The sequence below is a fragment of the Corvus brachyrhynchos genome, unplaced genomic scaffold, assembly GCF_000691975.1.
Source record: "Corvus brachyrhynchos isolate BGI_N302 unplaced genomic scaffold, ASM69197v1 scaffold61, whole genome shotgun sequence".
Classification (NCBI taxonomy): Eukaryota; Metazoa; Chordata; class Aves; order Passeriformes; family Corvidae; genus Corvus; species Corvus brachyrhynchos.
In genome coordinates this window covers 7,640,267-7,654,829 of record NW_008236478.1, presented here as the reverse complement: position 1 = coordinate 7,654,829, position 14,563 = coordinate 7,640,267, and the positions used below count along the sequence as shown (strand labels likewise).

Below are 14,563 nucleotides of genomic sequence, written 5' to 3'. Positions count from 1 at the left end.
CCCCCCCCCAACACACACACGCAGCTCACTAAGGCGAATCATTAGAACATGTCATGTCTTATCGCGGCCGCCACCATCCCGCCAACCTCATCAGTTGACATCATTATGGAAGGTAACTCCTCCAGCATGAATACAGTGCTAAGGTCACACAAACTTGATGGAGCCCCTGCTGAAGAGCAGATGCAACAGTAACAACATTGTGAAGAGGAGAGGAGGGGGTCGGAAACCAAGCACAGGGAGTTTTGCCACCTCCAGCATGAGACTTCTCCAACAGACCAGATACACACAAAGGGAGAGAGACAGAGAGCGCAGGGACGCAAGTGCTCCTTCCCTGGGGGCATTTAATTTACCAGGGTGGGAAAAAAAAACCAGCACAGCATCAGTTAGGCATTTTCTTCATGAGAACGCAGGCACTACAAACATGCAAGAAATACCACCTGCCTTAGATGCAGGCAATGCTGGACAAACCCAGGACCGGGTGGTTATGCAGGGCTGGTGTTGCCCCCTTCACTGCCCCAGACCAGTTCCTTTAGCCATACTTTGTACTTCTCACAGGATGACCAGAGAATTGAACCAAGCATCTTCAGTATCTCAGAAGCCAAGACAGCTGGGTTATATGTTAGCATTCTGTAACCACAAATGCAACAAAAATCAGCAGGTAAGACAGTTGCACCTGAAGCTCACCTGAGCAAGCAGAAGAACCGCACTGCAGCACAGCCTTACCTTTGTTGAATAACCTTGCCAAAAAGACCCAGCAGCTGAAGACAACCAACCAGGCTTGTTCCAGAAACAGACTGGAAAGTTCTGGCAGGTTTGCTGCTACTTCTTTGAGCTCATGTGCATGCTACAGCTTCCCCCAAGGCACCAGTCAACTCAGTTGAATTGTGCTCCTGATATACATCATAAATGCCACACAGAGAAGGTACAGAAGAACTCTGCTACACCCCACCATGGACTCAGCACAGAGAGAAAGCAAAGTGCATAGAGAAGACCATGAACCCTGCAACACTGACAACCACTACTGCTCCAAGAGGAAATGCTGTGCTCCTGCAAGGAGCACCAGTGACATGCATGAACAGATGGACTAATAATTCATTCACATGCCACCTCAAGTGGACCCCTAGAAAGTGGTCCCCAGAAAGAAGGCATTTACATTTTGTACTGAAGGGCACCGTAGAGATGCTGGGTTGAAACACGAAGTGACGTTTGAGGCAGACCTCCAGCTCATGAGATAGAAGAAACGCTCACGTCACTGCCTCCCAGGTCATTTACTGCATGCCTCATGGTAGAGGGAACATCAGCTCCACCTCTCCAGCCTTCCTCCTTGGCCTCTAACTTCATGCCTTCCTCCAGACTTCAGAGACACTCAAGCTGAAGAACAGAAAAAGCCTTTAATATCCCCAAAGGCCCAATTCCTGGCATGGAAGAGAGATCACCCCTACTCTAGCAAGCTGCTTAGCAGGTGTCCAAGCTAGACACATGAATCATGCCTTCACTGCTTTGCAGTTTCACCCCATACTCTGTGCCCAAGACACCTGCAACCTTGATCACTGTTCCTTCACCAGCCCTGCAGCAGGTAAGTTCTGTGAAAACAAGCCACCAGATACAGAACACAATCCTCATTTCTGGAGAGAAACTAGCTCAGTGACATCAAGACAAAGATTCCAGAGAGGACAAATACACGCATACTCTTCCCCACTACAGTATTGAACAGGAAAATGTCCTTCATTAGAAACTAGTGATTCAATCCACAGAACAGTCCCAATGTTCCTAGGGCTGTTCACATCTAGGTATCACCACCTTCCCCAATACTCCACATGACACACACTTTTAGGAAGAAGCAAATGTCCAGAAGAGGACCGCATTCAGATTAGCTCTATAAAAGCTGATTGAGGGTCCTGAGTGTTCCTGTACAAGAGGAATAATGGAACAGTGCTTCTGTCATTTTTCAGAACTTCAAACAGAATTGCTATTGTAGCTACACAAGTATTTCTACTGGGTTGACATAAGCCCTGCTCCTTTATTAAAGGAAAAGGCTTGATAACCTATTTTTAACAGTGTAAAATACATATTTACATGGTATATCCAACAATCTTTATCTTTCTTCACTCCCCAAACCTCTGGGCTTGCCAGGCATGGAGTAGTTGTTCATGACAGAGGTCTTTGTACAACTCCTTATCTCTCTTGAGACCAAATTTAAACCCCAAATGATGTTCAAGTTATTACTGTTATTACAGGATAAAAGAGACTCCTTAACCATAACAAAAATTTAATCCAGAACATAACACTGGCACTGATAGGAATAACCTGTACCAAAAATCAAAGCCCATGCCAAAACTGATTTGTGTGTGCACACCTACCAGGCCTTTCTGTGAGCAGAGCTCTCTTTGCAGTCAACCACTGGGGTTACATCTTAGAAGCTGAATGATGAACATGACTCAACTGAGAAATCACTTCTGAGCTAAAGTCTAGGCTGTGCAAGAGATATGGCTCTCTATTCCTACCACAGAGAGCCTCCTGTGGAGAAAGAGAAGAGGGGGGAAAAAAAGAAGAAAAAAGATGAAATCTAGGGACTTTCAGGTGAGTTTGAGACTAGGTGGTTAAACACCACTACAGTATGGTTATATCAGCTTATCAGTAACCAGAACAAAATCTCGAAGAACATTTTTAATGCTCAGAAGCTGTAACATTAGAAATTCAAAGAAAGTGGCTTATAAGGTTACATTTGTGTTTTGAGGAGTTAAAGGTTTATTTGGGTTTTTTGTTTCTTTTTCAAGTGCAGGTGAAATAACTGCAGCTGGTGTCTCAACTTCTTTACTCACACAGTGCGTTCTCCCTTCCAACGTAACTACAGAAATCTCAGCCATCTGTAGCAACTTCATCCTATGCTCTACTCTTGCTCTACTCCCCAGAGCAGCTTTTCAAACACCAATGGGCAAGACTCCTGAGAGGTATCCACCAGACAGAATGCTCTACCTCCAACTGCTGCACATGCCATCTGCATTACAGTACATGGGAGTTGCAAGGTAACTTCATAAAATCTCTATCCTGAACAAATTCCCTGGGTTTTTGGAACGAATTGAAAGGAAGGAACAGATGAAGCTGCTGACTGAGCAGCAGAAAAGCATGATCCCTGGATGAGATACATGCATGGTATTAGACACTGGACACCCTTTGCACCTACAGACTATCATGCACCTTGGGCAGATCTCTGAGGGCCTGCCATTCAGTTCTCACCAACCTGCACACTCACTTCCAGCCTTCGCACCCAGCACGTTTCCCCTCCCTCCTCAGCTCAGTGCCGTTATCCTTCCCCCTTGCCCCCATGGGGAAGACACCCTGAGCCCGATCTTCACCCACTTCCCCAGATGCAACAGCTCCCTTGAGCTCAGTGCTCTGGGCCCACACACAGCCTTACATGAAGCTCTGAACTCCAGCCCTCACTTTCTCAAAGCCTGCCCAGGTGTAAAGCTCCAGCGATTCCTTTTTCTTTGCCATTTTCCCTCCCTCCTCCCTCTCCTCCTAGCCCCACCAACATTTTCAGGCCACACAGTGAGCCGGGAGGTTGGAGTACATGAGGACCATCGCAGCAGTCGTGCTGTTTCAGGCCCCCCCCAACTCAAGACAATTTCTAAGAGCCATTTCTTATCCTCCCCTCCGTGAAATTATTTCTGTTAATTGCCTGGTGAGAATCAGTTATAGGTGGGGGAGACTCTCCCCACACACCCACCCTGGCCCCTAATTGGCTTATTGAAGTTTTAACGGGGCTTTCACCTGGAGAAGCTGGTAATTATTCCCTTCATTCCCCTCTTGCTTGTACCTGTAGCTTCACACTTGGGGCCTGCCTGACTCCACGGGGGGGACTTTGTTCCCTCTAACTACAGGCCCCACACAAATGGGCCCAGCAGCAGGACAACACAGCAAAGTGGTAATTTTCAGCCCGGCGTAATTAGCCAAGGTTCTTTCAGCCCAAACTGCTGAATGGGTAGAGGGCTGCTGGGGAGGGTGCGCCATGTGGGAATGGAGGAACGGGGGCTGCTCTCAACAGGCGGACAAAGACCTCTCGGGGGCTCCGATCTGGGGCAAGCAAGAGGAGGGGGTGGGAGTGGGACAGTCTGCCTGGCATAGCTGGGGCACAGTCAGCAATGGGACACACACTGAGGAAGTCAGCCCATGGCATCCTTCCCCCAGCCTGGGTAACAGGGCAGTGCAGGATGCCAAAAAAGCGGTAAAGGAGAAAAGAGATTCAGTGATGCACAATAGAAGCATGTGAAGGGGTGCGATGCATGACAGATTCTTGAAGGCCTGGTATAGCCTATGCTCCCAGGACAGGATTTCTAGTCTAGTACCTTTGCACTGAGATTTAGAAAGGCAACAGACTCAGGGAGAATAAACTGGACAGTGCAGGTCCCAAATAGCATAGCAAAAACTGTGCCAAGGACAGAGTGAGAACTCCTATTGCTGAGAAAAATCACTGAAAAATAAGTCAACTCCTCCAGCATCTGCTCCAAAAGTCAGGCAACAACCATAACCAGGAGGACAGCAACAAAGGCTCAACGTTCTCTTTTTGCTGAGGCATCTCCCATCAGCAAACCAAAACCGTTTTTCATTGTGGGACCTCACTTGCTGTGTCTCCCTTTCTGCTACAAGACTTTTGTTTTGCAAAACTACCAAGAAACCTGCTGCATGTGGGTTCAAAAAACTTGGCCACCAGTGTATCGCTCCTATGTCAAATGAGACTGATGTCAGATATCCCACAAGCCTGAAACTGGCATCCTGTGTGTGGCATGCTTCCTCTGCTGATTCTCAGGACTTGTTAGCGTCTATGCTTCCTCTGAACTATCACCATTGTCTTCAGGATAGAAATGTTTGTTCTGACTGGTCAGGTCTTGTAGACAAGTTAAAGCTGCTCAGCTGAATTGATCATCACAGCTTCAATGCAATGGGGTCTGGGGGATTTTTTGTTTGTTTTTAAATGTTAAACCGTAGTTTTAAAAAACTCACCTCGTGTCTCTTATGATTGCAGTATCCTACTAGAAAGCAAGAATTGTCATAATCAAAAAGCTTGGTCCTGATTCTGCAATGAAGACCAGGTGGTAAGCAGGGAAGTGAAAAGATGCCACTACTTTTATCAAAACACAGGTACACTGGAGTGCTGAGCAAGCCCTAGGAGATGATGAAATTACAACAATCCTGACAACAAGGAAAGGAGATCCTCAGGGACTCCAATTGTAGGAAGGGAGCAGGCAGGCAGCACAACCCCCAGGGCACAGACTTGTAATTTCTGAGCTGCCTAAAATACAACTGTGACACAATGCTGCAGCAGGTTGCAAACTAGAGAAGCAAATTGCCTGATTAAACCCAATGATTTTGATTTCTTTTCAGTCCATATCTGTATCACATTTTACAAAAGGCTCTCACAGAAAGGATCATTTTTCAATTTCAATCCTATTTTTTTCAGCCTCACCCAAGCTGCCTTAAGTACTTGTCACAGAGATGAGTTCAGCCAGATACTGTGTGCCTTTGACCCATCAATGCTCAAGACTTTTCCTCAGAAGCAACTTTTCACACCTCTGGACAAAGTACGCTTGCTGTGAAATCCATGCCAGCATCTGAGAAGCAGACACCAAGAATGAACATAAGCAGACCCATGTAGACCAGGCCAACTTCAAGCCTGCACAGAGAAACAGAGTGAACATTACCTGCACCAGTGGGAAAAGAGATATAATGTCATCTGTGCTCATACTTTATCACAAACCTTAGTGGTCCAGGGCTTTTTCTTCTTATAACCCCATACCCTGCAAGAGGACATGTAGAATTGATTTAAGTAAATACTCCAGCTGTCACTGCTTTGGACAAAAGTCTACATATTTGCTCATGTATAGACAATGCTTAAAGAATCACGATGCAAAAGAAGAAAATCTCTTCTATTTATAAAATATCTCCTTTCTATTTTTTAAGGTTCAGGACTGCCAAGACCAATCCCAATATTTTTTCAGATGTGACTGGCAAAGTTTTCAGTTAACAAGTATTGTTTTAAAAATGCATGTATATATATAGAATGACATTTTATATAAACTTTTCCATTAGAATCTATGACAGAAAATTACTTTTCAATAAGCAGCAATTCATGCATGCCAGTGAGGTCAGGGGGAGGGGAGAATCCTTTCAGGTCTGCCAGAACAACTAAAAATCAAGAATGTTTCAATTTAAAAGTAGAGATGGAAGGAATCTCTTTTCCTGGTGCCACAAGCCACAAATTATTTTTGTCTTTTTCCTTTTGCCATACAGACACACGTATACCAAATTCAAACTTCCATATTTAGGAGAATTTTGAAAAAAGTAATCAGGATGGTGAGGAAGAAGAGGATTTCTCAACAAACATATACTTTCCTTATCTTAGCACACAGGGCAGCAGTTCTTTCTCGACACCATGCAGGGGCAGGAGCTGTACTTGTTCAATGCTTTTAGGGGAAAGAAGCCAAATCACAAAAACAGAGTGCTTGGTCTTCCTCCTCTGCCCTGTGATATTCAAACAATTTACAAATTAAGTCTAAATGAGTTCTTCACCAGCGGAGAGGGAAATAATGCTCAGAGGGTTTTAAGAAGTCAAAGACCAGGAAAGGTGAAAGGGGAAAGGCATGTATATGCAGCACGTGCTACACACAGAAAGGGCCAGGACACTGAGGCATGGAGACACAGGTGCTCTGTGGAGGAGGGAAGCAAAGCCTCATCTGTGTTTAACTCAGCCATGAAATGACTCCTAGAGCTTTCCTGCTCTGATCATTCCATCCCTGACACGGACACGCTTGCAACAGCCTTAATCCACTTGCCCTTAAAGCGCTGGGCAGCTTCCACCTCCCCAGTTCTCCACTCTATGCAATATGATTTGCTTTAGGGTTTTCATGCTAAGTGTTTGGAGCATGTCAACTCTTCAGCCTTAAGCAACCCAGATCCTGAATAAAACCCCTCCTCCCCATCTGCAGGCTCAGGGCATGCTTGTTTGTGAGCAAGCACCAGAGTGAGAAATCAAACCTGCCAGTCAGGCCAGAAAGCCTCAGCCCTGTAAGAAAGGCACTTAAGGTTTCAGTAACAGACAACACACATCTAAGGCATAAAGATGTTTAGTGGCCACCTCCCACACAGATCCCAAACCACCTAAAAACTCGCTGGAAAAGTTTTGGAGAAGCCAGAGTTCAAACCATGCTGACATCAATAAGGCACAGTTTCACAGCACAGGTTATCACCTTCAGTATCTGTAATCAGGCTGGGCTGCAAAGCAGGCTAAGAATTATTACATTTCACAGATAACTGAGATAAGCCAGATGAAGATGGGAAAGGGATCAGGCAAAATAGATGGCATAGAGATAGGGAAAGGATAAGACAAGAAGGTGAGCAGTAATTTATTATGATGCTTTATGTCAGTATATCAGGGAAAAAATAACACATAAAATGGTATAAGAGGGAAAGGATTGTATTGGAAAGGACTCAGAAAAAGACTCTTCATGCACACATCTCAACTCTGCAATCAAACAGAGGATTCACTAACACACATTGTCCTTTGATGAGAAGAAATATCTGATAAAGGGATATTAACTACCACACTGCCTCCTGCCACTCAGTAAGCTGCTGTCTAGGTGAAGCAGGACAACCTGCTGGCAGTCAGTCCTCCAACACTTCAAGGAACAGAAGTCTGGAAGCTTTAAATGCCTAGGCAGCTTTGCGGATAGGAGTGTGAAACCACAGTTTCCTCCCTTCCTTTCCATGGCTTGCCCTATTTCCATGTGCTCTGAGAATTTAGGAAGTCAGATCCAAAACCACAGCTATTAAAAGAACAATTTCTACTTGGTAAGTCAAACACCCACACAAAGAAAGGCCAGAACCAAGCTCACTCACACGTCCTACACTGAAATGAGCACATTACTTGAGCATCAGTATTTGATTCTGTAGCCAGTTACAAGTGTCCCAGTCGAAACTGTCACTCATCTTTTATCATGTGAATACACAAGAACCAATTACGTGGCCATCAATTCATGCTGGGCTGCATCTCTGTGGACTCCAGTCAGAGGCTGCACTGGGAGGAAGTGATGAGCTTACCACAGCTCAGGGATGCCTGAACTCCACTCCATATGAACTCCACTCCAAATAACAACTGGCCAGCAAGTACCTGCAAGTCGTGGCTTGCTACTGCTTCACACAAGGCCATCAATATTGGAGTTGGGGTGGCTTGGGAAAAATATTAAAACTTTAAACAGAGTGGAGGGTATCCAGAGAGAGAAATCATTCACTGTATAACCCTGTAAGACAATCAGGCAAAAGGTTTAACAATGGAACAACGTGTTTCTTCCTCAGGACACAACACTAAATTTGAAAGGAGCCTATGAAGCCCAGAACACTAACAGATTCAGAAAGAAGAGATGAGCTGCTCACAGAGCTGTCCTCTGCAAATATGAAAGAAACACTAGTCCAGATGAAAACTCTAGCCAGGGAAACCCTAACTTCTCCTCATTGGAAGCTGGGAAGGAACAGGCAGGAAAGTATCTTTTTGCTCTTGTTTCTTACCTTCTCCATAGACATTTACTGCTGACCACTGCTGAACACCAAATGCTGGGGTAGATGTGTGCTGGACTGGCACCATGGCCAGAAGAAGAAGAGAAATGCCCACATTTGTCAAGCCATGGCCCATCCAGCTCACCATTTTGTCTCCAGTGGTACCGGCAGATGCTGTTCAGGAAGAACATGTAAGCTTGGCAACCTTCTGTGGTCATTCGCTTTGCATCCACAATTGCTGTATTAAGGATTTTAAAGAGTGTATCCCCACCTAGTCCCCCATTATGAACCTGCTATCCATGAATTTACAATTCACAAAATTTACAATTTACAAAATCACTTTCAAAACTGCTGGCATCATCCACTTCTACAACCTTCTGAAGCACTAAGTTCACACTGTGTGAAGGAATACTATATCTTTTATTCACTTTAAAACAATCTCCTGGTAATTTCAAATGTCTCTGGTACTACTGTTGTAGGACTTGGTGAATAACAGTTCCACATTCGAGTTTACCCACCATCATCTTACTCTCCATATTTTTTTCAGGCTGGTTTTACAAGGAATAATGGAGGCAACCAAGTATCAGCACGTCATTAACTTCTGCAGAGTGTTTTACTTGGGGCCAAGTACGGGGGAAGACCACAAAAACACGATACAAACTAGTAATGCAGCCATTTCTTTGGCACAGAGGAGTGCTCCTCTGCTGTACCTCCTCTTCAAAACCTGTTGGTTCATTGCTCCTTCTGAGGCAGGTTAATTGCTCAATGTTTTGAGGCTTCAACCAGCCTCAGTCACTCCTAAAATTAGCAGGGAACAATATCACTGGCTCTACTGTGAGAGCTGAAGAGCCAGCACAGGTCTCAGGACCATGAGGGTCTCACAAACCAGTTTGGGAAGCAGAGGACTCAGACACTGCACAGTGGCAACAGCACTGCTCACCTGCACTCAATACTACTAAAGTACCTCATATTTTCCACCATGTACTAGGAGCACGAAGTCCATGCTTTGCCAGGCTCCAAACTTATTTGAAGTGATCTGCACACCATCCATGTTCCCAGAGTGCTCTGAGACCATCAGAAGACAGATGTTAGAGAAACATTATTGCTTTTCTAATATCTGGAACAGACTCCCTTGCTTCTCCACTGTCAAAGAGGAGAAAATCCAGGGGAAGTATACAGAAAACAAGAACATGCTCTTGGCCAAGACAGCAAATCAGATGCAAGAGACAAACTCTTCAATCAGACAGTCCTGCTCCATCCCCATCCCTCATTAAATCAGCCTGAACAGCCGAAGCAGGTCACTGAACAAAGCACAGGTTTGTAAAGCTCAACACAGCTGCACCAGGAGGAAGAGACCAAGCACAGCAATGGTAGCAGTTGCTGCTTGGCCCAGCTTAGTCTGCAACTGCTTCTGATGAGTTCACTTCTTTCAGGAGTGAGGAAGAGGTACACATACAGATTTCTTTTTCCCCTGAAAAAAACACAAGCTGTTGGGTTCCAGCTTGCAAGCCTCTCTTCAGCCCCCCACACTAATAAATCTTTGGGACTATAAATCACCTTGGTACAGGTCGCTCTTCTCAAAGGAAATGGGCTCTCTCTTGTCATTAGCTGCCTGTGTCTGCCAACCATAGCAGGGCCTCATTCAAGTCCTCTTTGATGGACGGTTAGACTTAAAGGAGTATGTGCCTCAGTCTCAGAGGAGAGAGAAAAAGAATTTACTAATTAGACAGGGCAATGCACATTAAAAGCTGGCTTTAATACCTGGTCCCAAATTAGCCCTGCACCTGCTAAGTGTCAGGATGCCTACAAAGCAGTAAGAGTACATCCCACATGTAGGCATGTGGGATGGTAAATGGAGCATCATGAACCCACAACACTTCTTTAGAGCAAGAAAGTGGTTGCAACAGTTGTGTTTCATGCAGTTGGGAGGGAAGGTAGAGAAGATCTGACAAATCCTAGGTAATGAACCACAGAACACAATACAGGCAACAGTGCACAGAAAGAACAGACTTTCCACTCTGCCTTCCAGTCAGGGACAGTCTCATGCTGACCTGAAAAGAAACCAGAGGCAATGGAGCCAAGGAGAGAGTCAGAGCCACACAATTCTGTCCACGTTTCCAGTGTCCGATTCAACTCATAACAGATACTCAGGATGCCAGCAACCCAAGGAAACTGAAGCTTAGTTACAGGCAAGAGGCGCTCTGGCATGCTCCATTTGAAAGTGTATTAGCACTCAAGCCGGACGCACACATTGAGGAGAAATTCCCATTCTTCAGAGGAACTGGTTTCCCTTCAAGGATGACTATCTTCTCTTACTCACTTGCTCCTTCAAAGATGACTACCTGCTCTTACTCATTTGCTCTTCTCCAAACTCCAGCCTCTCTGGTCCTGTTCCCCTCTTGCCTTATTTTAAACAGTCTGCCAAGCATTTTTTGTGAGGACTGAAGTGACAAGGAGAATGTTGCGACAGGAGACATCATCATCCTGATGTATGCAGGACCTAATATGGGAGAAGCCCACCTCTGAGCCATGCTTTCATTTTTAACAGTATTTTCTGTAGGCCTGAAAATATTCCTGTGCACAGTGCTATGCTCTGTTTCAAAATGCCAAAATTCAGCAGCAAGTGATAAGTCAGAGATTTACATTTACGACCTCTGTAAATTCATACCATCTGCAACCTCATCCTGAGCACATGGATGACAGAGCTTGCCCAGGATGAAGGCAGTGCTGCTGTAAACATCTCCCACTCTGTCAGGAACCACCTTCTCTGCAGACAGAACCCTTCCTTCAGCAGTTTCCGACGATCCATACTGATATGCTCATACATTCCCTCTCCTGAGCTGGAACAGAAAAGTTTGTACCTGTAGATTGGCAGAGCAACATACATAGCATACCGCACACCTGAAGAAGGTATGCTTTTCTCTTCTTCTTCCTCCCCCTTCTCCTCTTCCCCCCAGCCTTTCCTGACAGCACTAACTGATATACGATCCAACCCATGCTTGGAAAAAAGTAACTGTCCCCCTCTACTTCTAACCAGGAAATGCTATGTAAAACCTTGTCCCTTGAATTGCCTCTTAAGTTACTCCTTGCATCCATTCATACATACAGATGCACATATAAAGCACATCCATGTCTGCCTGTTCCTCAAGTTGGCACAAGCTATTTGGATCACAAAGCTGTGCACAAGCCCCAAAACAGCCACCAGACACTCTGTGCTGGAAGTTGGCCATTGTCTTCCCAGGGATATATACAAATTTCTATTGGATACAACAGCACTAGTTAGAGGTAGAATCAGGCAAACATGCATTAAACAAGTGTTTTGCACAGCATGGACTTGATATGCAGTATAAAACAGGCTTGAATTGACTCCATTGACCATAATCAAAAACATATCTCTTTGCTTCAAACAAACTAGTGCATTTTGGATAGTCTAGAAATTTGATTCAGCAAGTACTTGAATAGAAAATTACCATCACCTGTAGCCTCCTGTATACTTTTTAGTTTCCTTCAGGAAAACTAGGAGTAGCAACTGCCTTCATTTGTACACAATCATCACTTTCTTGTCTTAATAAGCAAAGAACTAGTGCTTTACTATAATTCTTCCTCCTGCAGCAGTCTGAAACATTCACTCTGATAAATTCAGTACTTTTCGCAGTTCTCTCCCAAATATATTTTTTACTTCTAGAAAAACTGAGGGTAGGGGGGAATCCCCCAAAGAGGCCCAGTGCTTCCCTCCTTGTAATGAAACCCTGGGATGGAATGCCCTGCACTCCAATTAGGAAGAAATGCTAATTTTCTCCAGTTGAGCACCCCCTCTAGATGTATCTAATTTGTTTCACTGCTTTCATCTCTCCCCTCCATCACATTTTCATTTAAAGGTTATGATCTGTTTGTGCCCTCCATGCCGTGCCCTGACAAGACACCCCTATGAGAGGTTGCAGGGGCCATGTCGCCCTTCCTAACCCCCTTCCCAAACAAAAACCAAAGCTTTTTTCCCTCCACTGCCTCTTTAAGAAATGCAGAAAGATGAAGGGGAGGAGCAGAGAATTGGGAAGACAATAATTAAAAATAAGAAGTAAGCCCTCTTGCAAGTTGGGCTGTTGGTTGTTTCCAACAAAAGGTTAGAGACCTTTGCACCATGACCAACACCAGTATGACCAGTGCAGGCCAGCCAGGAGCAACAGCATTACAGAGCTTTGCTTCTTCTGCAGATGCATTTTAGGAACAGCTGCCATGCAAGAATACTCTTTTGCAAAAGGTTTTGAGATTCTAAATTGTTTAGCTCCTTGTAGGTCTGGGGAATACATATTCTCTCATCTCTCACAGGGAGAGTCTGGTCAGAAAGGACATGAAGAGTTGGCTCAGCTGAGGAGAAAGTCTCAATAAAGCTTTCCCACTTCTCTCTAAATGGCTTATGCCTTGTTCTGGGAGCCTGTGTTCTGCAAATTCCTTCAGGAGACCAGAGACTTCAGATGGGTAGTGTGGGCCTTGGAATAGCTCTTCATGGCATCCATAAATTTGTGCTGCCATGGTTGTGCCTGGGCAGACATGTAAATCCTCAGGGTAAAACCCATCTGGACAAGTTACCCACCCAGAAGAGCTGTGTATACACCACATAAGGAAAAGGCATCTAGATGACCTTGCTGGTGCCACACCACTTCCCACAGAAATTTCAAAGGGCTTTTTTACCAAAAGACTGTAACTGAAAAAAAAAAAAATAAATAAATGCAGCCACCATCCTACCTCCAAGCAAAGCCTCTTTGCAGCCTGCCCCAATATTTTCAAATAAAACAGTATCCCTGGAGCTGAACCCATGGTCTTCCCTACATACAAACCCTGCTCCCAAGCCAAGCCATTCAGGACTTGTGTTCAGCCTCTCCCTTCTTTCACTTCCATTTTCTCCTTCAGTTCTTGTCTGTTAGAAAGGAAATCAATGATCTACACTCTCTAGACCAAGTTTCACCACACACCTGTTGTCAACATCCTATAAGTTGAAAGTGCCTGGAGAATCTCTTTGGAGGAAAGGCAGCTAAGTGGCCCCTGATTGAAAAGGATTGGAAACTGCTGGGTTCCATCAGTGGCACAGCCTGGAACAACTACCCTCGTGGAAAAAGGAGGAGAACAGCTGGACACGCTACCCAGACTGAGCATTGAGTTCTTGACAGGAAGATGAAGCTGGAAAAGTGCTGCAAGAGTGTTTTCTGTTATTAATAGGCACTTTGCTAATACTGCTCAAGATAGTCAGCTCCCTCTCAGTCATTTCCTGCTGCAGCCACTGAATCCCATTGGTCACAGCACTATATGCTCCATTACAAGCTATTTCCTCTCTACATTTGCAATGCCTCCAAAAGCTTTTGCAGAAACTCCTGATGATCTCCCTTCCTGCCCCCTCTGCAGACACAATTCCCTCATAATTTTACTTTCTGGGACCACAAATGGGGAGCGGGTAAGAGACACACAAAGATTTACTCTTCATAAATAGTAGCCTTGCCCCTTCCTCCCCCTCCAGGCCCCCTCTCTATCTGGTCCATGCAAACAAACCCTGAGTGGGAAAGGATGTTCGGAAGAGGCCTGTGTCTGGGCCAGCTGCCTTTCATCCAGAAGATGCCTCTTCCCGTTGGAAAATACAAGCATTGTGTGAAAACATTTTAATATATTCATGCACATTCCTATAGCTTGCAGGAGCGAGTGGGTCTCAGCACCCTCCCCTCCCTGCCTTCCAAATGATTTTCATAGGCAACGATGCACTGGGAATACCACTTGTTTTCTCGAATGCCCGCGAGTATGTAAATTGTGGGAATATGCAGGCCAAGGGCTGTGGTTTTATTGTGCTGCAGAAAAGATTTTACTAATTACTTGCCTAAACTCCAAAGCAGTATGCCTGCTTTTCTACAAAGCGGGAGAGTGGAAAGAGGGAGAAGGAAAAGGAGCACAAGGGATGCATTTCAAAGTTTCTCCAGCAATTGGATGGGGGGGAGCTGGGCCCAATGTGAAATCATAGAGGTCAAAGGTG

At 45.0% G+C, this 14,563-nt stretch overlaps 1 protein-coding gene across 1 annotated transcript in view; it reads right to left on the bottom strand.

The window, feature by feature from the left end:
* FBXW4 (F-box and WD repeat domain containing 4) overlaps window positions 1-14,563 on the bottom strand; it is a 55,664-nt gene that overhangs the window by 19,193 nt on the left and 21,908 nt on the right. Inside the window, exon 6 of the mRNA XM_017726131.1 lies at window positions 8,563-8,724. Coding sequence (XP_017581620.1) covers window positions 8,563-8,724 — 162 coding nt within the window. The remainder of the gene's footprint in view (window positions 1-8,562; window positions 8,725-14,563) is intronic.